The sequence below is a fragment of the Tauraco erythrolophus genome, chromosome 13, assembly GCF_009769465.1.
Source record: "Tauraco erythrolophus isolate bTauEry1 chromosome 13, bTauEry1.pri, whole genome shotgun sequence".
Lineage (NCBI taxonomy): Eukaryota > Metazoa > Chordata > Aves > Musophagiformes > Musophagidae > Tauraco > Tauraco erythrolophus.
The window spans coordinates 8,326,244-8,350,541 of record NC_141477.1 but is presented as its reverse complement, the minus strand read 5'-3'; the positions used below and the strand labels follow the sequence as shown (position 1 = coordinate 8,350,541).

At 50.8% G+C, this 24,298-nt stretch overlaps 1 protein-coding gene across 1 annotated transcript; it reads left to right on the top strand.

The window, feature by feature from the left end:
• The first annotated feature begins 1,391 nt into the window (after positions 1-1,391).
• Positions 1,392-24,092, top strand: SLC9A6 (solute carrier family 9 member A6). The gene is made up of 16 exons (XM_086619468.1): positions 1,392-1,653; positions 7,955-8,154; positions 8,553-8,630; positions 9,299-9,375; positions 10,300-10,412; positions 12,694-12,799; positions 16,071-16,212; positions 16,438-16,543; positions 16,770-16,858; positions 17,075-17,188; positions 18,748-18,859; positions 19,420-19,573; positions 19,751-19,781; positions 21,059-21,138; positions 22,360-22,465; positions 23,510-24,092. Exons 1-16 carry the CDS (start codon positions 1,392-1,394, stop codon positions 23,783-23,785), a joined length of 2,046 nt encoding a protein of 681 aa, XP_086475594.1. The 3' UTR covers positions 23,786-24,092.
• The last annotated feature ends 206 nt before the right edge of the window (positions 24,093-24,298 follow it).

The window sequence follows — 24,298 nt, the reverse complement described above, 5'->3', positions numbered from 1 at the left end:
CGCCGCCGCCACCCGCCCCGCCGCCGCCGCCAGGGGCGCCCGCCGCCCCCCCCGGCGCGCGCTGATGGCGTCACGGAGGGGGCGGTGCCAGGCAGCGCCCGCGGCGGGGCGGGGCTTGCCCGACGGGGGCGGGGCTTACCGCGGCAGGGGGCGTGGCCACGCCGCCGCTTTCCCGCGCGGGAGCGACCGAGGCCACCGGCAAAATCCCAGGGGTCGGGATGGAGCCGGGCTTGTCCCCGGGTGGCAGCTGAGGGAGAAGCCGGTTCCCTCCCTGCCGAAAGAGAGCACGGGGCCATCGGGGCCGGGAGTAATTCCCATTTTCCACGTGTTTAACCTCAAAGCTTGAGGAACTGGTGCTAGTAGAAACGGCGTCAGGGAATGCATAGCACGTGCAGGAACAGACGCCCCAACCCCGGGCCGAGCAAGGCCTGGAGCAAAGCAAGGAAACCAGACTGTTCCACACGGCCAAGCATCCTGGTCCTCCATGCCTCCAAGGCACAAAGATAACAGGCACGAAAGCAATTCTTTGAGGGTGTTTTCTACAAATCACCTTTATGCTGATCACTGTGGCATTTATTGCACCCACTGGCTGCATGAATCCTCCCCAGTTTCTCGGTAAGCAGGGTGGGAAGTTTACCCTGATTCCACCTTGGGGCTGATCACAGCTCCCGACACCTTCCACGATGGGAAGGCACCACCAGCCTCCAGGATCCTCCCCACCAGCCCCAGCTCTGGGGACCAGCGTGGGCTGCTGCCGGCCCCAGGCGCAGGGCCCTGGGCCCCGGGAGCCCAGGGCAGGGGAGGGGAGCAGCACACCCCTCCCGAGCACCCCACGCACAACACGCCCATCGGCCCCCAGCGCTCCTGAGCGTGGCTGTGCAAAGCCAAGGCCTCTGCAAAACTTCTTCCCTGCAGCAAGTCTGTTTTGGGAATTTCTTTTCCTCTTGCGAACCCCCTTGCATTCTGGCCGCCCTCCCTATCGCAACCCACTTTTCACACCCTTGCAACCCCTTTCCCAGCACTCCTGCAAGCCTTTCCTTGCAGCCCTCTTTCCCCGACGCCCCTTTGCAAGCCTGCAGCCCCCTGCACACCCAGGCAACCCTTCCTCTTGCAAACCCTTCTCTGCTCGCTTGCAACCCGCTTTCCCCTTCGCCAGCTTCCAAGCACCCGCCTCATTCCACCCGCCCCCGCTCTGCTCCTCTGCTGGCTTAAAAAAAAAAAAAAAAAATTCCCCTTTTCTCCACCGCAAACTTCTCCCCCGGCACGGCGGCAGGGCTCTCCCGCCCCAGCCCCGTCCCTATCCGGGCTCCCGGCAGCGCTGTCCCCGCCCCGCAGCGCCTGCGCCCAGCGCCGCTTCCTGGTAGCGGCGGGGCCGGGCCGGTGCCGGGGCGATGGCGGGGCCGGGGCCGGTGCTGGCGGCGGCGGCGGGGCTGTGGGCGCGGGGGGTGGCGGGCGGGGAGGTAGTGGCGGCGCGTCCCGGGGCGCTGGAGGAGGAGATCGTGTCGGAGAAGGCGGCGGAGGAGAGTCACCGGCAGGACAGCGCCAACCTGCTCGTCTTCATCCTGCTGCTCACCCTCACCATCCTCACCATCTGGCTCTTCAAGCACCGCCGAGCCCGCTTCCTGCACGAGACCGGCCTCGCCATGATCTACGGTGAGGGGCGCCGGCACCCCCGCGCGCGCCCCCCTTCCCCCCCGCCTCCGTGGGAAACCCGCGTGATGCGGGAAGAGCGGGAGCGGCCCCGGGAGCCCCATCCAAACCAGTCCCGGCTCTGCGCTGGGCCGCCTGGAGCACCCTCTGCAGCCGCCCCCTCCCACGGCACCACCGGCTCCCCGCAAAGGGGCTCGGCAGGGCTGATTTCGTGGGCACCCCCGTGGGCCAAGGGGTGCGGGGATCCGGGAGGACATCCGCATCCCCTCCCTGCCGCAGCCAGACGCTCCCGTCCTGCCGGGACAGCCGGGCTGTGTGCCCCGTCCCGCCTCGCCCCGTGCGGGGCGTTGTGTGGGTGTTGCTGGAGGGAGGGATGGTTGTTTCCCAAAGCCCAGATATCGGGGGATCTCGAGGGTGGCATTACTCCAAAATCCCAGGCAGTGAGGAACCAGTTGGGTTTTCTCAGGAGGCCTCACAGGTCACCTGCAGCACTGGTGAAGCTGGCAGGGTCAGGGGCTACCACATGCCAAGTGGCCTTGAAACCATGTCACCGGGCACCAGCGAGTCCTGCTGACCCGCTCCAGGGCTCAGAGTGGGGACTGGGGGCAGCATGGGACAGACTTTGCACTGGTCTGGTCAGAAGCCTTTGGTCCCGCATGCCGGGGCCAGAGGTTGTGTTTCCACCCTACATTTAGAGCGCCGGAATTTCCAGAAGCTGTCCAAGAAGAATGGAGAGGCTGTTTGGGAGGTGCTCCCACCCTTGGCCATGCTCAGGGACCTGCAGGGCCAGCAGCCTTGTGTCCTGCTGCTCGGGGACCTGTGCGTGTGAGGTCCTGCTTTTGACGTTCCTCCTCTCGCTGCGACAGAACCTCTTGGTGGGGTGCCTCGCGTGTGTCCCCACAAGAAGTGGAGCGAGGCCATGGGTCAGGGGAGTGGGTCCGTAGCTGGTTGGATTTTAATGGTGGCCTGTGATTTACTGAGGTTGACGTGGCCTCGTGAAGTCGCCTGAACCACTGTACGGTGATGCCATATGTGGCTCTGCCCGGGTTATCTAGCGTGACTTGGAGTTCAGCCAACTGGGAGTGGTGCTGGGGGAGTGATTAACCTGGCTGTGGATCCTTATCTAGACAAGATTTGTTGAGTTTAGGATTGAAAAGGTGTCTTGTGCTGAGTGCTGTGGTTAGCATCTCTTCTCTGTGCCATCCTTGCCCTTGCTGGTTGTGGGTGATGTGCGACCAAGCTTGGTCAGAGCAGCAACATGGCCGCTTCCCCCACTCAGCAGAAGGCTTTGCTCCGAAGGCTGTGACTTTGACCTGTTTGGGCCCTTGGCTTTTGTGATCCTAAGTTTTAGTTCATTGGAAGCGTCCTTCCAAACGAAGGGGTGGAGGCACTTGCATCAGCCCAGAGGCACAAAGTACTGGTCTGCCTTTTCAGATTCCTGCAATCCATGGCTGAGATGGGTGCAGGCGTTGCTGGCCTTCTGCTGGGGCAGGGGTGGTCACCTCTCCGGGATGGGAGCTGTGCTGTGGCAGCGCATGCTTCCAGCACAGAAAGTCTTCTTTCTCCTGCTGCCCTGGAGCTCACTGATGCATGGACTTTTATTCCTTTCATGCCTTCAAACTTGCCCTTAACCTTGTTCTTCTTCTCCTGGAGTTTTCTTCTTCTTGGTCCTCCATTCTCCCTGACCCACCTGAGTGCTCCCCTTGATCTCAGAGGACAACCCGGGTCATTTCAGTCTCCTGCTGATCTGCAAAATGCATCTTTTCTGTCTGCTCTTTTGCAGACTGTGCTTAGAGAATTGCTGGCAAAATCGGTGATGTCACCCATCTGGTCATGCAGAAGATCCCGGGTTTTTCCTTGCTATCAAGGCTTTTGGCATTTGCTTCTCAGGTTGTGACAGCTGCCATAGGAAAAGGGATGGGATGTGTAATTTCCCAAGGAGTGGTGAGATGCTGTTGTTTTACAGCAACAACTTAAAAGCTGCAGGGAGCAAAGCAAGTACCGCTTCTGCTTCGCCGTCCCCGGTCCCCCGTGATGCTTTCAGCCCCCCGCGATGCTTTCAGCCCCGGGGAAGTCCACTGAAAATGTGGAAGTGCTGCAGCAGGCAGGCTGCAAAACAGACCTTGAAACCTGGGCAAGAGAAGCAATTTGTAAAAGCTTGTCTTTTTCTGATTGAAAAAAAACCACAACCAACAGCTACGTCAAATAAAACTTTTGCATACATCTCTTCTTGCCAAAATACATCAGAGTTTCCTTGGTCTCTGTGTTTTTACTGTAAGTTATAAGCTCTCGCTCCGGGTGGATTTGTGTCTTACAAATCACACTGTCGGCTCGGAGCTGATGTTCAAGAGCTGGACACAGGCTGGAGTCACTTCGTGGTGACAGACAGTCGGTGTTTAGTAGCCCTTAAACATCATTTCAGTGTTTAAAATGAGGTTCCCACATCTGAGGTACTCAACATTTAGGACGATTAAATGAACAATCTTGTTTCAGTTCTTCTCGGGGGCTGATGGTGAACGTGGCAGGAGGTTCTCCAGAAGTTTAGTTTCCTTGTACTCGTTCCCACTTGGCCCCCGGATTGCGTGCGCCTAAATTGCCTGTTGTCAGGATGTCTTCAGTTGCTCACTACGTTTTTCTTTTCCTTTTGGTGTCCAGATTAATGCTTGCCTGAGGATCTCGTGTGCTTCCATTGTTGTTAAGTGCCCAGATGGTAATATATTAGTCTTCATTTAAAACCTTACCTCGGAAATGTTCAACAGCACCTAAAAAAAAAAAAAAAGCCCATGGGCTTTTGTTCTTTTAATGAAGTTGGGAGAAATGCAATGAAAATAATCTCTTGCACTTTGCATAAAAGAACTCAATTAATTTACCAGCTTTGCCTTTAGCTTCTAGTAGAGAAGCTTGCAAGCTTCCTCGGTGTCAGGTTCCCTCCTCTCTGCTCCCTCCCAGGGCTCAGTTTTGTAAAACTTTCAGCTACAGAAGCATGTCGATACTGGCGGAGCGGCTCACAGGTTGCTGCTAGGATGGCCCTTCGAGCGCTGAGAGTTTGAAACATTTCCCAAGACAGTGAGAACCAGGAGGACCTACACAGTCCCTTGGGCTTGGTCCAGGTAGCCTGAGCCCAGGACTGGGTTTGGTGTCTGAAAAACCATGACATCCGAGTTGGGTTTGTCCCAGGTTCCTCCAGCGAGCAAAGTTAGGTGGGGAGGGTTGATTAGAGATCCAGTGTTGGGCAGGAGGGGCCGGTGGTGGGGTCATCTGCGTGTTGGCAGATAGTTGGCTTTAAGCAGAGCAGCAGCGTGTTTTCCCTGTAAATAACTCTGATGGGATCTCTTCTGGGTCGGGAGCCACTGGCGTGGTGCTGGCTGGTTCACACTCAGTGCCCAGGAGCTCTTTGTGTGGGTGTGTATTTGCATGTGGGCATCTTTTTACTGCCCTGGTCCAGAGAGCTCTGGGAGCTGTTACGGGGAAAAATAAAATGCCTGATTTTGGGACCCCCAAGCACAGTGGTCTTGGTTTATGTAGGTTAGATATTGTAGGTTTTTCTGTCCCTTTATCCCATTCCTGGGCAGAGTGGGAATTCGTCTGTGGCCAGAGCCGGCACATGGGGCCAGGAACAGCTGCCCGGCTAGGCGAGATGGCGAGGACGAGCAGGGGTGCTATCGATGTAGCGCCGCTTTGGGACAGGGATTAAGAACTGAGAGGCGAGTGAGCCAGGATCCCTTCTGAATTCCCAGCAGCAATGTCCGTCAGTCCATCCCTCCTTCCTCCTGCAGAGCCTCTCATCTCCAAGTGCTGAGCCCAGGCATTTAAAGGGGTTGCTGGATGAGTTTCCAGCTGAGAAAAGACAAGCAGCTACTGCTGCTGGAGGTTTCCGACTCCTGCGTGAAGCTCTAAAATCAACTTTTCTTTTAAAAAAAGACCTTTTAAAAGCCACCCCAGGTAGGTCTGGAGGGGTGCAGAGCACAGTGTACCTGGTGCTGCCTGCTCCGTAGGATTGGAGGAGCAGATGCAAGGGAAGGTGGAAAATGAGGTCTCAGGTCTGGCTTTCCTCCCTTTCACTTGGATTCTCACTGTAACTGTTAAAAGCTGCTTAGTAGTTGTAAGCAGGTGTAAATAACCCTCTGAAGCTTGCTTCATCCCAGTGAAGAGTTTTGGTTGTCTCCTGTGGTACCTCAGGCGTCATCATCTCCTGGGTGAAAGGAAACCTGGGTGTTTGTCCCGATGCTGTGGTGCCATGCACCCTGCTGCCACATGCTCACGTAAAGATGTGCTGTGGCATCTCGTCGTTCTTGACATCCTTGCCTTCATTTCCATACTTTTTATTTCGGGAGCACTGGAAGATAACAGGAACAAAGAGCCTAGCAGAAAAGTAAGCAAAAGGCTTCCTCTTTGGTGTCCCGTTAATGATGCTGGTGTAAAGGCAGCTCTCAGATGCTCTGCACAGTGCGACGTTCCCTGAAGCAGCTCTTACTGGAGCTGGCCGTGCCTGGTTGTGCACCAAGAGGGACCTTTCCTGCTCCTGTTGGGGCAATTCTGCACCACTGGGGCTGTGCTGGATAAAGCCCAAAGCATATGGTGAGCAAGTGGTCGACCGTGCATGGCTTAAAAGCATCGGTAGCTTTGCGAGAGCAGCTCAGCTGTGCTGCAGAGGTGCTGTATTAGACCAGGGACTGGGTTTTGGATGTAGCTCCTGAGTCCATCAGCCTGGTCCTTGAGATGAGCCGTCTGTGTCACTTGTGTGACACACTAACTGGAGTTAGCAGCAGTGAGTCTGTTTGCAGCCAATTCTTCTGCCTTTGCTCGTGGCCTGGATGCGTGCTTTGGTGGTCCTGCTGTGCATGACATCCCCTGGGATGGGAGGTGGGGGCTTTTCTTCTGGTCGTCGGCAAAAGGAGCAAATGTTGTCCTGGAAAACTGCTGTCAAGGGAAGAGAAGGCAAAAACTGTGTGGCAGATTGGGAGCTGGCTGCAGGGGACACTGTATGTGCCAGGGTCCTGCAGCCTCCTGCCCAGCTGCGGCACAGCTCCTGTCCAGGCTCTGCTCCCATGAGATGGTATCAGAGGAAGAGTTTGGTGTTCCCTTCAGTCGGGTTTATGCCCTGCTTGTAGGAAAGTACAGAGCAAGATTTTAATTAAGGCAACAGTAAAGAAGCAGGAGTGTCCTGGGAGGCAAATGGAGAAGCCTTTTGAGTGTTTTGGTCTCTGTTTAGTTCCCACGTGTCTGAAAGCTTTTCATAAATGCGTGGTTCGGAGATGGGGTTAAGATCCAGGATTTCTGCGGTGGCTCAGCGCTGCCTTAATCAAGGAGTTTCCACACCCTTTTGTGCTGAAGGCTACGTGGAAAGGTGTCTTGTGGGACATCCCTCCTCCCCAGCCTGCAGATGTCAAAAAGCTCTGCCGGGAGAGCACTCGGCACACCGGGCGGGTGAGAAGGAGCCGGTGGAGCCTGCACCATGTGAATGCCGTTATCCTGGATGTGAGTCCTCAGAGGGCAGCTCATCCGCTGTGCTGCAAATGAAAAGTGCCATGTAAGTTGCTGACTTGAGAATTCACCCCACCGTGCCCCTGCGCAGCAGCTGAGCCGGAGGCAGTGTTGGCTCGTGGGGCTGCCCCGCGACTGCTGCGCATGGTGCAGAGCTGAAGCTTGGAGGGGGCGAGGAGCAGACATCATCCTGGAAGGCAAAACTTCCATGTTTTTTATAAAATGAGATCGCTGCTGTGTGCTGTGGAAGCTTACTGGTGCAGGAGGAGGCTGTACGGTGCTGCAGCGTCTTACGAAGGATGTTCACTGTCCTCAAAGCGTTTCTGATGGTTGCTTGGCACCTTTTTTAATCCCTTACAGAAATGAAGGGTTTAATGTATTTCTGTAGTGTCAAAAAGTGATGCCATCTGGTTTCCAGGTGCAATGTGCATAGTTTGGGCACACATGAGCAGCGCCTTGCCCAGGTCCCCAGCTGTGTGCCAGCAATGTCAGGGTGCTCACCCTAAGAAAACCAGCGTGCCCTCAGTGTCAGCTGTTCACTGCACTAGAGCGAGGGTCTGGCTGATCGCTGGATAATTAAAAGCCTTTGGACCAGTTCATGCCTGATGGTAGAAAGTCCGCACGAGCATGGAGCATTTGCATGGCTCATGGGAGGATGCGGATAATTCAGTGTCACTCAGGCAGTTATTTGGATGGTGGTTGTGCTCAGCAGCGGAGCAGAGAGTCAGGATCCTGGCGTGCCTGATGCTGCATCTGTACTCAAAGAGATTGTCCTGGGAGTTTGCTGTGGCTCCTCTCACCGACATGTGTCCCTCCCCAGGGGTCCTCGTCGGCGTGGTCCTGCGCTACGGCATCCACGTCCCCAGTGATGTCAACAACGTGACGCTGAGCTGCCAAGTGCAGACCAGTCCCGCCACGCTGCTCGTGAACGTCAGCGGAAAGTACTATGAGTACACCCTGAAGGGGGAAATCAGCGCCCAGGAGCTCAATAACGTCCAGGATAATGAGATGCTGAGAAAGGTAAGGGAGTGGGCGACTGGAGGGGTGAGCAATGCTCCCCGCTCCCTCCATGGGGATGGGTCTGGTATCTGCTGGATTAAGTGATTTTATTTCATTTATTTATTTATTTTAACTTCAGTCAGATTGTGATCAGCTATAAATTGTAAGTAAGTCGAACACAATGTAATGAAACTCTAGTTTCAGCTGATCTTAATTTGAGCTGTTTAGACTCTGGGCTGTGTCTCCAAAAGATTCCAGACACATCCTCAGCCTTCACGCGGCAGCATTTCATCTGGCAGGGGTACAGGGTTTCCTCCATAAATTTTATATGGCGTTCTTATTTGTGTTTTGTCTTGCAAAGTTTTAACAAACCATTTTATTGCTTGCTTTTTCTTTTTTTTTTTTTTTTGTCTTAACAGGTGACTTTTGATCCTGAAGTATTTTTCAACATTTTGCTTCCTCCAATTATATTTTATGCAGGCTACAGCTTGAAAAGGGTACGTGTCTTTACAGCACCTACATTTTTATTTTCTCTGCCTCCAGAGCATTTTTAATACTTGAGAGTGCTTTAATGCTTGCTCAGCAGACCCAGGCTGTGGAGCTGGGTATGGTTTTCCCCAGTACATGCAGGACTGTAGGATTCAGGGCTGAGAGTGCCCCAGCCAGCCTCGTCCATCCCTCTGCTCCGGGAAGGGTCAGCGACTTCAACTGTTTCCAGTGTGGGTTTGCGCAGGGGTTTTTGAGGTCACCCGGGCCGTTTCAGCCACCCGTGCTTTCAAAACACGTAGGAGGGTGGGAAAGTTTTGGAAAGCAGCCACTCTCTGAAATGCTGATTTGGAAGGAGAGGAAAATGATCCTGTTTAGTTTGTGGGAGAAGGAAGGAGGAATACTGCTGGGTTAGGAAATCGGTTCCCAGGACTCGGAACAGCACCTTGTTAAATACACAGGTGCAAGAAAATGATATATCCATATTTATTAGTGCTGCATTAACATCTGGTGGTGTACACTGCTGTGCTGGGCACTGTTCTGCCGTGCTTGCCCAGCTCGTGGCGTCTGAGCTAGGTGCAAGCTGCTACGGACACTGTGTGGGTGCCTGTGGAGGCTTGAAATAAATTGTTAGCAAAATATAATTCAGTTGGTTTCTTTTTTTTTATCCTCTTTCTAGAGGCATTTCTTCAGAAACTTGGGATCCATCCTAGCATACGCTTTTCTCGGCACTGCAATTTCCTGCCTGGTGATCGGGTGAGTAGTTGGATCTGGTGTGGTTCTTCTGCAGGGGTCTGGGCTGTGCTCAGAGGCAACACTCTGAGCCTGGATCTGTGGCTGCAAATGCCAGCCCTGAAAGATCACACGGGATCTCTGCTCTCACTGCTCAGCAACGGCAAATAATACTGTTTACTCTCCAGACTTTCTCTGTGTGGACAGTGACTGCTGTCTAGTCGCATAGCGCTTTCTTAGCGTCCCATACAGAATAGTTATATTCATGGCGAGGAAAGTGTCACGCTTCTCTGAATAGCGTCCTGAAAAAACAGTCAGCAACTTCAAATTTTTGAAAGCACAGCCCTAACAAGTGTGAGACACGAGTAGAGCGCAGGATCAGATAAATGCACGTCCTGTCCTTACTTGCTGGAAGCAGGTGCCTAGTTGGGGACAGATTGTGTTTCAAATCATCCCTCTGCACAGAGGGAGCTGGATGATTCCTGCTCTGAATAGTAGCGTGCAGGCTGGCGTAGGGTGTTTTCCACGGGAGAGTCCGGTGGATTCAGGCAAACTCAGCATCCACATTATCTGTTCCTCGCTGAAAGTTTCAGCCATTTCAAAGTCAGGCCAAGGTCACTCTGCTGAAACGTGTTAATGTGAAACACCGCAAAGTGATTGCGAGACCCCGTGAGCCTGGCTGCTGATTTTCCTTAGCCATGTTATGCTCATGGCGGAGTTGTGGTCCTGGTTCCTCTCCAGCACCGTGTTTGTCCTCCGGTGTGGTGGGTGCTGTGGTGTGTGCGATGCTGGGGTATCACCAGGCTCAGCTCATGCGGTACAGTTCTTCGGTGTTCCTGCGTTTGGATAACTTTAGAGGTTAATCTGGCAAATTCAAGGGAATCAAGCCTGTTTGAGTGTTGTTTTAATGCACTGCAGAGATGAGTAATTGCCTCTTCTAATCACCAGCTCTGTCGTGTACGGCTGCGTGGCGCTCATGAAAGTCACTGGGCAGCTCGGGGGAGACTTCTACTTCACTGACTGCCTCCTTTTCGGTGCCATCGTATCAGCTACTGACCCAGGTATGTTAGATAGTTATTTTTTTTCCCTCATTTTACCTATTTGATCTAATTTGAATTGTGGCAAAGAGCAAAAGAAAGTCTGAAACCCCTGCAAGTTCCCTCCTCCTGAATTTTGGAGTTTAATTTATTTGTGACATTCTTAGAGGTCGGATTTGTCTCCATGCCTTTTTATTTCCTTCCAGTTACGTGTCATATATCTTCCAAACCTCTGCTTTCCTGAATCTTTGTTTGCAGTGAAGTCCTAGACAGTCTCTCTCTCGACTTTGCTGGGTTTTGGGACAGGTCCGCTGTGTCTCTACCATTCTGTGCCAAAGGCTGATACAGAACAAGATGTGTAATGTGGGGAGGGTTCAGCTGATAGTTTTAGTTAGTTTAGCGATTTTTTTCCACTTCCGTTCAAGTGAGATTTGAAAGTTGCTAATCTAATTGAAAATTGATCTTAACGAGCAGCACTGAGGACAGTAGTGACATCTTGGTCTATTGATGCACTTTATAAATCAGAACTATCAAGAACATGCCTTGTCCAACTGAATTTTACTTAGTTCACAATTGCTTTTACACCGTAGCTGTTTGTTTGCATGTTCCAACTTCACCTGAAAACATCTTACCACAAAAAGTCCTCTATCTCCTCCTGCCCTTTGCTGAACAGGGCTTGAATGTCTTCCTGTGCAGACTGGCTACCATGTTTGAGATGAGCGTGGTGGGGCTGGGGAGTGGCAGCATCACTCTCTTCCCAATGTTGCAGTAGCTTGGGATCTTTTTAAACGCAGATATTGGTCAGGTTTGCTTGGAAGGGAGGAGTTGCACATGTGGATAAGCCAAGTCTTCTGCCCTTTTGAAATGAATTGGGATTTTTACCTGCTCATCTTAACAAAGAGTTATTTCTGTTTTCAAAGGCAAAATGAGGAGCAATGTATGTATAAGCATAGATGCAAGAGCAACGCTGCAGAACATAACCTGCAGCGTAATGTGGCAGTAGCCACATCTGTCTGCCAGGTGGAGATGTGAGATGTGCATTCCCCATGAGTTGTTAATAATTTCTTTTTTATGTTTCCCTAAGATTTGTCAGGTGGTGGTGGTGTGGCTATTACTGCTGATATTTTTATTTAAAAAAAAAACCTTAAAGAATAAGCTAAAATGATTTACCAGCTTCTCTGAGAGTATCTTGGATGGATGTTTGTTCAGGCCACTGGTTCATTTAGTGGGGAGCTGTTCCCCTGTGGCTGGGAGGTTGAGCATCCTTGCTGTAACTTAGCTGGGGTGTCAACACTGAGAGGGGGGACGTTTTTGCAAAGCAGGGAGCACCTCGCAGATGTGACGGCGGTGTGATAGGTCTGATGGCAGATGGGCAGAGGCCAGGCAAGGACCACAGGTAGAAGTAATGCTTAGAAACGCTGTAGACGAGCTGTTGGTGTTGTGCCCCTTCTTCAGGCTTAGAAATAGGAGTAAGAAGATTTCACAGATAAAAATGAAGTGTAAATGGGTTAAATTCCCTTCTCTGTGTGCAGATGAGCTGCTTTAAAGGACTTTCAGAGAAGTTGATTGGAATTAGCTCAGCCCTCCGCAGCAGACGGAGCTGTGCGTGAGGCACCATGTGTTACATCTCGCTTGCTTTAGATGATGTGGTATTTTTGCAAGGCAGATACGCAAAACCTGCTGCGTTTTTGTTATCTTCTTGGAGCTGTTGTATTGCAAAAGAGCTTGAGGGTACTCTGATCTCTGCCACGTGGCTGTAAATCACAGGAAACCCCCACGTGGGGTTTGAGCCGATGCCTGGCTTTTTCCAGTTAAGTCTGAAATGTTAACACATCTGTGCTGGCATTTCCGGCGTGTCAACCTGTGTTGAATCTGAGGATTTCTCTTGGAGTATCAGGAATGGAAGGACAAGCCTGCATCCTCCTGGCCTTCTGCAGGTGGAGGAAGGCTCTCCCTGATGCTCTGAACTAATAGCATCCCAAAAGCTGGATGGCTCATGCCAGCATGGTACCATGGTCCATCCCACAAGCTCAGAGCAGAGTTTGCTCACGTCTCCCCATGAAAGACTTACTAGACCTAATGCCTCGGATGACTTGTAATAAAAGGAGGAGGAGGGACATGATAAAGCAAATCCAAATCTTAAAGGACAGGGCTATCAGAGGAAGCACAGGGAGCAGCCGGCACCATCGCAGCAGAGTGGCACAGATGTGCAGGAAGGCAGCTTCCTAAAAAGAAGTGTTTTGTCTTTGATTACACCAAAGTAATGGCACCTTTTTAAATGTCTCTCTATTTTTCTATTTGTCAGTGACTGTTCTTGCCATATTCCATGAACTCCAGGTTGATGTTGAGCTGTATGCCCTTCTCTTTGGCGAAAGCGTCCTCAATGATGCCGTCGCCATAGTGCTGTCTTCGTAAGTGTGTTCTGTTTTTTTTTTTTTTAATTGTTATGTATGTTACATGTCAGGCACTGCGGGGGGGGAGGGGCACCTGGCCTTGCTCCTGTAAAATAGGAGCATCGATATTTGCAAGACCAGATTTCCATAATGCGTCCCCATAAGATGTAGTGGCCTTCAGATGCACCTGCTCGTTGGGATTGCAGGTTGTCCTTACAACTTCCCCCTGCATGATGGATAGTTTTGTTTTGCTTTTATGGCAGGTTGACCCTGCCAGAAGGAAGTTTTTATGTCCCTCTGAAGCGTAAAAAGCATCGTGGCTGCTTTTCAGCCACAGGAACTCACTGAAACCCCTCACAGGTGACTTTGCTCCTGCTTGCCTTCCTTCCCATCCACAAATACCTGCTTTTGTTTAGGTGGAAGTAGTTGGTAAAGCAGCTGTTTCCTTTCTCTCCCCACTTCTGTGCATCAAGAAGATGGTATTCCTTACAGCTGGACTTAATACCCTGGACTGAACACATGGGAACCTTGCTGGCTTTCTAAAGAATGTTTTATATTCTTCAATATTTTATGTCCTCTGCATGTAGGACATATTTTATCTTCATTTTCACTGTGTTGTCATCATGGGAATTTGTTTGGAAATATATAATATCTGCAATGGTGACAGGTTAACGTATAGCTAAGACTAGTGCAGAAAATATTTCTGGAATACTTGTCACTCCGGCGTGCTGGTTGCGTGGGTTTTACTGAGGTGGAGGCAGCAAGTAGCATATTGTGAGCTGCGTATCGCCACCCGCAGGAGTTGTATTTACTGAATTGAATGTTTCTGTTGAGGTTTCTGGAACTGTTTGTATTGCTCATTCAGGCTTTTATGCTGGATGTGTCACTGCTGGTGCGAGAGTAATTGCTGCACAGCCAGGTCATGTTTAAGATGTGATCCTGAGTGGGGAGGAGACGGGGTCTTCCAGCCTCTGCTGGGGGGTTCTGAGTGGGAGTGGATGGCTTCAGAATCCGAGTAATGAAATTTGTGGTGGATCTCTGCACGCACAGGTGATTGCACCCTGCGTGGCGATTTGCCTCTTGCACTGTTTCAGTACCAGCTTTGTAGCTGTTGCTCTGATTTCCTGCCTTCCTCTTTTTGCAAGCGGAGTTCAATCCACCCGCCTCCCTGAAATAAGATAATTTGCACCAAAACAGCAGCTCTGAGCTGCAGCCAGCAGTTATTTTGCTGCAAGGCTTTTGTGCAGACCGGCCCAGCAGCATGCTGACTTCTCAAGGGCTTCTCAGCAGTTAACCCATACCCATTTTAAAGCTTGCCATGTTCTTTGTCTTCATGGTCACCGTAACGGCATAGGGCAGCCCTGGTCAGCACGGTGGGTATCGGTCAGTGCAGGAAGCTCAAGGATAGTCTCGAGTCACTTGGACACAACCACATTTTGGGTGCAAGGAGGAGGTGAGGTCCTCTTGTGCTCCAGGAAGGAGAACTCCTCCAAGAGCAGTCCAGAGCTCCTGTTTATGGTTCACTCTTTTTAAAATTTAGTTTGAAATTTGCCTGTTTCACAGCAGAGGTGTAAGTGGGGGAACCACACGGGGACGGTTCTGCTCCCACAAGCAGAAGACCTGCTCCCCAGTTAGAAGGTGCAGGACCGGCTTGGGAAGTCAGAGAATCAGGGGATTTCTGGGCGAGTGGGCTGTGTTGATGGAGGAGCTGCTGCCTGGGTGACAGCTGGTGGCAGGTCCCACCTCGTCCCAGGGTTGAAGAGGGACTCCAGCTGCAGCCGTCTGAGTGCGCAGGGTCAGTGATTGCCTGGAGAAGCACCGTCAGCTCCTTGCGCGTGGTGAAGGGAGCGCTGTGAGCACCATCCCCGCACTGGAGAAGGATGAGGAGCTGGGGGCTGGTGCTGCCCCAGGCTGGGACTCCTCCACCGTTTATGCCCCCAAGGCTCCTCTCCTCCCTGCTTTCAGTCCTGAACAAATGTCCATTCCAGTCCTTGGGGAGCAGGATCTGTGCCTTTCTGTTCCTTCCTTGTGCTATCCTGGCCTGGCTTGGCTCGTTGGCAGGGTGCTGCTTGCAGGATGAAGAGGAATTGAACCCAGAACCGAAAGTCGGTGGGCAGTGAGGTGCCGAGTCTGTGGTTTGGGAGCAGTGGGGTAAATGCAGCCACAGGATCTCTGCCTGCTTCTTCTGAAGGGAGGTTTCACAGGGGCTAAATGCTGTGGGGAGCCCCGTGGGCAGGGGAAATAAAGCACAGAAAGGGCAGCTGGCAATAATGTCTTGTTAGTGATACAAAAAGCAAAACAGAAGGAAAACTGTAATGGGTTAAAACGCAAAACCAACATCCAAACAGTGGGTCATGGAGGGGAAATGAAACCAGTCTGAATTAAAAAAAAACACAACAAAACCCCAAACCCCAGAATAAGAGCATGTCAGTGAATGGGAAGTAGAGGATGGGACTGACGAAAGAAACTAAATCACAGGGACAAATCTGTGGCTTGCAGTGTAAAAGACAATGCAGAGAAATGAAATGTATGAAAAGCAGGGAAGTTTAGCAAGGGAAGTGACCCGTGACGTGTTGGAAAGGGGAGGACTGTCATCAGCATTGCAGAAAAATGTCAGTGTGTAGTTAAGGGAGAAAGCTGCAGGATGTGTGCCCGGGACAGTAGCTTTCTGTAACAGCAAAGCTTGGGAGGTTAAAGAGCAACTGTTTAAAGTTCGCATCCAAGAGTTTTAACAGAGCCAGCCGAGGGATTGCTAACTAGGAAGTTAATGTTTTCAGTAAGTTTATATTGAAGAAAACAATGTAAGGAGTCAATATTAAAACGACAGAGAAGTGCAGGCTTCCCACTGGAATGCTTTGTGGTCCCAGAGTGCCTGACTTTATAGAGCTGATGCTGAACCCCCAAAATGCCATCATAAATGATGGGCTGTCACCTTGCAAATGTGTTTGCGGGAGGTTATGCAGGAGATGGGCTTTGCTCCGGTGCTTTCTGCTGTCTAGAAGGAGCAAATGCAGAGCCTTTCCTGGGAGGGGTGGCTGAGCTGCAGAAAGCTGGCCATGAGCGAAGGGGATCCCAGAGTCACTGGGACAGGGTGAGCGTGCTGCTGCTGCACGCTGTGAATGCGGAGGGACTGCAGTGTGGGACTCGGGTTTTGTCTCCCTGGTTTCTCAGGCTCGGTGTTTGCAGCGGTCGTAGCACTTTGCAAAGTTCACGTAGCACTGTGGAGGTGCCTCTCTCTCCAGACTAAGGAGAGTTTTGTTCTTGTGTGTGCTTTTCCTCCCTCTTCCAGTTCAATTGTTGCATACCAGCCGGCAGGCGACAACAGCCACACATTTGATGTCACAGCGATGTTCAAGTCCATTGGGATCTTCCTGGGGATATTCAGTGGATCTTTTGCAATGGGAGCAGCTACTGGAGTTGTGACAGCTTTAATATCCTTTTTGTGTTTTTTTTCCCCAAGTGTTTGCTTAACAACTTTTTTTGCTGCTCTGCACCTTACTCAGATGCAGTGTTCTGTAATTTTTGCCTAAATTAATGAAAGACAGTGCCATAGCCTTTTTAGGGGCAGGCCGTGTAGTGTTGCTGTGATACACAACTGGATTTGATATGCTCTTAGCCTACAGCTTCTCTCCAAATTGTCCTTAACCATCTGGAACGTCACCAAGTTCACCAAACTTCGGGAGTTCCCGCTGCTGGAGACTGGCTTGTTCTTCTTGATGTCCTGGAGCACGTTCCTGCTGGCTGAAGCGTGTGGCTTTACAGGCAAGCTCCAGCACAGCCCTGCGTCTGGGATGGAGATCTGCAGAGCTCATGAGCCCATTGAGTTTTGCTTCTCCCAGTATCAACTGCAGGCAGGGCTCTCCCTCTGCTTTCAGAAGTTTAGTTATTCTGGGTTCTGGGATTATTGCATTAAGTCCCCTGCACTACTGGGGTGCAGCTCAGCTCCCTTTTCATGACCAGGAGTCTAACGTGATGCTCTGCTCCCCAGGTGTGGTGGCTGTCCTCTTCTGCGGGATCACGCAGGCCCATTATACCTATAACAACTTATCTACAGAGTCCCAACATAGAACTAAGCAGGTGAGAGCTCCTCAGCCCCCTTCAGCCTCTCTGAATTTCAAACTGGATATTTTTTCTTTCTCTCTAGCCAGAATTAGGTGCATCTGTCTTTCTACAGATGGATTCTACTGGGATTGCTTCTGCAGAAGTATTTATTGTGTGATGGATGGGCTAACATGTTTTCTTGTTAAATCTGTGTTATATCTAACTCACTTTTAATTTGTTTTTCTCTTTCAGTTGTTTGAGCTTCTGAATTTCTTGGCAGAAAACTTCATCTTCTCCTACATGGGACTTGCACTGTTCACCTTCCAGAACCATGTCTTTAACCCTACTTTCGTCGTGGGGGCTTTTGTATCCTTTGGAGCCCATCTTATAAGACAAGAAGAGAAAGGGAGAGGTGCCTCATTCCTAAGTTGTGTTTTTCCTTCAAATGCGTGGGGCATTTTTCAGTCAGTCTAGCTTTATTTTTAAAAGGGGATTTCTCTCGTGTAGTGGTATCTTTGCTGGTTATTTTAAGAAGATGGAGATTCTTTTCCCAGCTTTTCTGTTTGGATTTTTTTTCTTCCGTCTTGTCTCCTTTCATGGGCATTCCAATTATCTGCTGCAGGGACTCAGCGTTCAACGTGGATGTGGTGCCGAAGCACCAGGAGTGGCTTTGCAAATGGAGACCTCCTGGTATAGCTGTTTATTTCCTCTTTTCTCAGCTGTTCTATTTGGTTGACCCTGAAAAAAGGTGGGGTTTTTTTTGGTCAAATAGCACAGTTAAAGCTACAGTAGATGCCTCTGAATGATGTCATGAGAAAGGATTTCCCCTTTTACAGGCTGATGCTATCGGAAACAAACCATTGGCTGTGGTATGTTTCAGGAAAAACAGGATTTTGAAGGAATTTTTTTCATATCACAGGGCAGCCAGTTCAGATGTGCACAATTATTTTCACCCTTTGCAATGAAGCAGGTTTATACCAATAAAGAAAATGTTGTTATCATTGCCAGTGCTGGCACATGGGTCTGCTGAATTTCCCCAATGAGCTTTTGCAGGGCTGCAGTGGGGTAAAGGGAGCGAAGGCATTGGAATGCCGTTTGGGTAGTTAGATTGAAATTTTGTTCTGTGCCTTTTCAGTAGGAACTGGCTAACTCGCTGATGAAATAGCTCATTCATGAGAGAGATCATGAAATACGTCTCTTATGCAAATTCATGATGTTCAGGAAAGAACATAAAAGCTGGAAGCATTTTTCCATATTATTCAAGGCTGCGCTGAATACTGGCTCCAAGATTATTTTTGCCATCTGGGTGCTGGTATTAAAAGACACAGCTTCAAAGATAAAAAGCAATATGAAGGGTTGGTGATTCTTGTATCTCGCAGGCTATGAAAACAGAAAGAGTATTAGTTGTGTTTCTTCTTTTCTTTCTCAATTGCTGCTGCTTTCATTTTGCTGAATAATCTTTGGGAATGGGACTTGGCTTAAAGCTTCAAACCCAGCTGTGAAGTGTGGCATGCTGGGAGATGTCAGAGGGGTTGTGGTAGCTGTGATAACTTGAGCTTTGCAGAGGATAAATAATTCTTGGGGTGGAAAATGGACTCGGCAGGGGAGAGCATACAGTGGGAAATGGTGGTTTTTCTCTCCTCTCTCTCATCTAACATGCCCTCTCGTCATTTCCCTTGTTTATTTGTGCTTGTCTCTGTATGATATTTCTGAATTGCAATGGGCACTTTGCTCTGATGAGGCAGTGGCGATGCTCTTCCCTACTTCTGTAGCATGTGGAGCTGGGTTACTGTCTTTGCATCCAGAGGACGGTGTTTCTCAGGCTCCCCAGCGTTTCCGTCAGGCAGCAGCAATCGGCTGTGTGCAGAGGTGGGATGCGATAGGAGACATATGAAGAGCCATTTCCTTAACGTGTGCAAATACAGCTTGCTATCTTCCTAGGAAGAGCTGCCAATATTTATCCACTGTCATTTTTACTGAATTTGGGGAGAAGAAATAAGATTGGAACAAATTTGCAGCATATGATGATGTTCGCCGGTACGTTATTGCATCCTTGCCTCCAATCATGTGGCCCATCTGCACTTCCTTGCCCCTGAGTGCCTGGAAATAGTCCTTATTCAACTCTAAATCTCTTATGGGCAATGTCTGGAGAAGAGGCTGGGAGGAAAGGGCTCCCTTAGGCTCATGGTGTGAACGTCTTTGTTTTGAGATAGAATCATAGAATGGTTTGGGTTGGAGGGGACCTCAAAGATCATCTAGTTCCAACCCCCCTGCCATGGGCAGGAAAACCCTCCACTACACCAGGTTGCCCAAAGCTTCATCCAATGATGAAAGATGTAGGAATGTGCTTGAGTGTATGGCGTGGAGCAGGAGGAGGATTTGCCTTTCTCAGCTGGGAAATTGTGATGATAACCTCAGCTTTCACAGCATATGTTTGAGCTTAAATCGTCACTGTTACAGCACTGTGGTCTCCTCCGGTGGTGGATGTCCCATCAGAGGGACAGGACTGCCCGTGGGGCAGTGTGATGTAAATCCCGGGTGGGGCAGCTGCCTGTGCCGTGGGCTAACACAGCTCCTCCCCCGTCCCTTCCCGGCAGGGCTGCGAGGAGCCATGGCGTTCGCCTTGGCCATCCGCGACACGGCCACCTACGCCCGGCAGATGATGTTCAGCACAACGCTCCTCATCGTGTTTTTTACGGTGTGGGTTTTTGGCGGGGGCACCACGGCCATGCTGTCCTGCCTGAATATCCGGTGAGTGCCGCGTGCGTGGGGCTCTCCTGGCACAGCATGTCCTCTCTCCCTTGTCCCACTTTTACCTTAAGGTGCTTGGTTTTAAAAGACAAGAGGAAGATCGTGTGCCCCTGGACTGCAGCATGTACCCACCTGGCATTACTTGTCCTAATCCTGTGCTTGTTTTCTCCTCCGCAGAGTTGGTGTGGATGCGGATCAGGAGAATGTGGTGAGTGCGGTGCTGCTGGGCAGCCTCTCTAGGGGAATTTGCCCTGCGTTTGTCGCTGCAGGGGTTATGTCGAGACCCTGTGAATGTGGTGTACAAAAAAAACCCCAAACCCCTGCCTGTGCTCTGCTCCCTTCCAGCTGTAGGAGGGTTTTTAGCTCCTCTGGTGAAAGAGTGCAGTCTGTGGGAGTTACGGCTTTTCTGTGTCCTCTGTGGTTCTAATGAAGCTTGCTTTTGTTCAGTTTGAAAGAAGGCACAGAAGTAACACTGGGCTGTTAAGTCAGTCCACATTACTGCCGTGAGAAATTCAGTCTCTCCCTTGCGGGGTCTGAAATAAATATCAAAATGTGCATGACACGAGGGCTTTCTGCCTCATCCCAGCATCCAGGGCAGTACAGAAATGCCATTTACCGGCCCATTTTATGCAGCATCTTCCATCCCACTTTTACCCACAGGTACCCTCAACCTTTCTTTTGCCCCCCAGTTTCCTTTGGGTAGTTAAGTGGCAGCCCAGGATCCACCAGCCATGCTGAGATGAATGCTGGAGCTCTGTGGCATCGGGAGTTTTCCCGCCTGGTAGCCCTGAGCTGTCTCATTTGTGCATCTACAGCTCGGTTGTGCCGTGGCTGTGGCTCTAATTGAATTCAGCGTGGGTTCTGCACCTCGGAGGTTCATTTTATTTAGAGTCATTTATTGGGCCGTTCACCTCCTGGAGAGAAAGTGTCAAATGCTAAAGGCATCCTAGAGCCATAAATCTGAAAGCCAAATTTCTGTGAAATGCGTAATTGTATTCATAGTCCCCTCCAAACAGTTTTATATATTTTCTGACTAAAAGGAAGTCAAGAGTCCCCATAACACAGAATTATTTGCATACAAAAATCTCAGGTGAGATTTGATGGAAGTTGGACTTGTCAGTCACTATTAAATGTGATATCTGGATGCAGCTGCTGGCTCTGAGGCCCCTTAAACCTGTCCTTTTGGGGCCAGAAACTGGAAGGCTCTAGCAGAAAAACGGTCACTCTGTGCTGTGACACCACCTCCCTGAGGCTGTTGTACGCTGCTAAACACAGAGCGCGGTGCTGGAAGCACCTTCAGCCTGTGGTGGTGTGAACGTCCTTATACTTATTGCAAACCAGAGGTTTCTTCTGAAGAAGGGGTGGGAAGTTGTGTGTCTTCTTATGTCCCCATGGGGATAACCAGGTGCCCTGTGGGAGCTCCTGGCGCTGGTGAAGGTCTTGGCATGTTGACCTGCTGCTGTTTAATGTTTTGCTGTCCCACAGGGCGTCCCGGAGAGCGAGAGGAGGAGTACGAAGGCAGAAAGCGCCTGGCTTTTCCGTATGTGGTACAACTTCGATCACAAGTATCCTTGAATCATGGTCGGCACGTGCTGTGCCATATCCCATCTGCCTGAGCAGCTCTGTTTACTGAGAGTGTGACTCACTCCCCGCTTAGCAGAGGAGCCAGCGATTGCTTTCCCATCACACTGCTGGTTTTTGATTTGCACCTCCCTGTGCATGTGGCTATCAGAAGTCACCATTTCCACCCACTGTCAGTGGGAACGTGGCAGTAGTTTAGTTCAAAGCTGAGCTCTCCAAGGCTGGAAGCCCAGGGGGATCCTCAATCCCTGTGGCAGAAGGGCAGGGGGTCTTCTCGTTTGTAGCCCTCTTGCTACCGTGCCCCTCCTCATAGAGTCATAGAAGGGTTTGGGTTGGAAGGGACCTCAAAGATCATCTAGTGCCAACCCCACTGCCATGGGCAGGGACACCTTCCCCTAGACCAAGTCGCTCAAAGCCTCATCCAACCTGGCCTTGAACACTTCCAGGGATGGGGCAGCCACAGCTCCTGTGTGCAACCTGTTCCAGTGCCTCAGCACTCTCAGAGTGAAAAATTTCTTCCTTAGATCTAATCGAGATCTCCCCTCTTTCAGTTTAAAGCCATTGCCCCTTGTCCTATCACCACACACCCTTGTAAAAAGCCCTTCTCCAGCTTTCTTGTTGGCCCCCTTTAGGTACTGGAAGGCTGCTAGGAGGTCTCCCAGAGCCTTCTCTTCCCCAGGCTGAACCACCCCAACTTTCTCAGCCTGTCTTCATAGGAGAGGTGCTCCAGCCTTGAATCATCTTGGTGGCCTTCTCTGAACACACTCCGACAGCTCCATGTCCTTCTTGTGTTGGGGGCCCCAGAGCTGAATACAGTACTGCAGGTGGGGTCTCACGAGAACAGAGTGGAAGGGAAAGAATCCCCTCCCTCGACCTGCTGGCCACGCTGCTTTTGAGGCAGCCCAGGATGCTTTGCCATGAACTAGTGGAAGAGCGATTTGCCAGGAGAGCCACAGGATGATGGGATGGGTGATGCTGCGAAGCCTTTTCTTAGCAGGAGCAAGTCCTGGTCTGCTCATGTCCCCCCATGTTTGGTTGCCTTCATGTTGCTCGTCCCTATAATTTTTGCGCTTCCAGGGACTTGTGTTTCTTTCCTTTCGGTGATTTCCTCAAGACACTGAGTCCCTTGCTGCTGCCTCTGCATCCCACCCCTTGACTTACCGACACGGCCCTATTCCTCTTTTCTTCCTTAACCCTCTCTGTAGCTATCTAAAGCCTCTGCTGACACACAGCGGTCCTCCTCTGACGACCACGCTCCCAGGGTGCTGTGGGCCTGTTGCCCGGTGCCTGACCAGTCCGCAGGCGTACGAAGTGAGTCCATCGGTGTCCTTTCTGTTGCGGTGTCCGTGGAGTTTGACGTGTTTACGTTTCTGTGTAGCTTTTGGGTGCTGCTCTGCAGCATCGAGCTGGGAGCCTGTGGGAAAGTCAGATACTGGGGCTGATGGATGAGCTAATTCCCATGAGCATTTTGCTTTTCCAGCTGACTGTTTGGTCATGAAGGGACTCATGGTGTATTCATGATGGTTCCTCAGTGACTGGCTCAATGAAGCTGTCACGGGGAAGCTGTCATGGGTGTCCTTCCACCAGAGCTCACAATTTCCCCATCCCCGGCTTTCTTCCAGTCTTGCAGTGGAGCTGTTCCTGCAGCCCCTTCAGCTGCATCACACGCAGCTGAAAAGGTTGCCAGCATCTGAACTGGGGCTGATTTTCTCCTGAAATGGTAAAGAGCCCTTGTTTGAGCAGCCCAGAGGGGCAGGGAGATGATAAGCAGCTTTGGAGAGCCTATAGGCAGTGACCTCTTCCACCACCGCTGCAGAGCCTGTGTGTACCCGTGCTTTTTGAGGAGCTGGGTCTGCTGGTCAGGTTTGGCCTCCCATGGCTCTGCGGGTGGCTGGTGCTGGCACGGCTCTTGGGCAGGGCTGCAGCTCTCAGGGCATTGCTGTGCCAGGAGGCCCTCGCAGCAGCAGCTCTCCGTGGCAGGAGTTTTCTTGTCCTGGCTGCAAAGTATCAGCATCAATTCCCTGCATGAAACAGAGATGGCTCTGATGGGTCGGTGATGCCATTCCTGTGGTCACCGGTGTTCTAGTCCGGTCAAAGTGACTCAAAACTACATTCCCCATGGGGCATCAGGAAGAAGAGCCAAGAGAGCCCTTTTAGACAGTCTGCAGAGAAGTTAGTGTGTTGTGTGAGTCTCCTGGGCTCAGAGATGTGTGCGTGGCACATCAGGTTACGCTCATGGTGCAGGAGAGTCTGTGATTCAATGCCTCTATCTGCTCCTTCACTGCCACCGTGCGATTTCAAACATTTCGATTCAGGAAGAAGTAAACAGCACTTTCCTCCTGTTTGTTTGCGCAGAATCAAGAGCAGCTGAAGGACGATGACTCTGACCTCATTTTGAACGACGGGGACATCAGTCTGACCTACGGAGATTCCACCGTCAACACCGACTCTGTCGCATCCAGCGGCACGTCGCGGCGGTTCGTGGGAAACAGCTCAGAAGATGCGCTTGATCGGGAGCTCGCTTTTGGGGACCATGAACTTGTAATCCGGGGAACGCGCCTGGTCCTTCCCATGGATGATTCGGAGCCACCATCAAATGTCCTGGATAACGCAAGACATGGTCCAGCATAAGGTTGCTCGGTTTAATTGGCAGTAATATTTGCATATATGATCAAGAAAAATGTACTACCTAAAGTCTAATGCATGTCTCAAAATGTCTAAGCTGTATAAATATTATTTATATGGTATCAGAAGAATATAAATATTCTCTGCCAAGCACTTGTAAAGAACAAGCTGCAAATTTAAGTTACAAACTGTGTTGACTGCACTGTATAGGGTGGAACTGTTTTAGCGTAAGAGTCTTTTGCACACAGTGAGCTTCTTTAATGTGTGATTTGACGAAGGGTTTAGTTCCCAGCAGGGTAAGTAAAGGAGCTGACTCCCTGTTCATCCTTTGAACCTGGGAGAGAAGGGTAGGAGGTGCTGGCGAGCCATGGAAATCGCTTTTATTCAGATGAGGATTGATTTGTTTTTTTTTTTTTTTTGTTCTCTGATCTTTGGATAGTCACATTTGAAATATCAGCGAAAAATCTGCCCACAGACCCTCTTGCCGGGCAGCGACCGGTGATAAACTTGTTCGTTTTG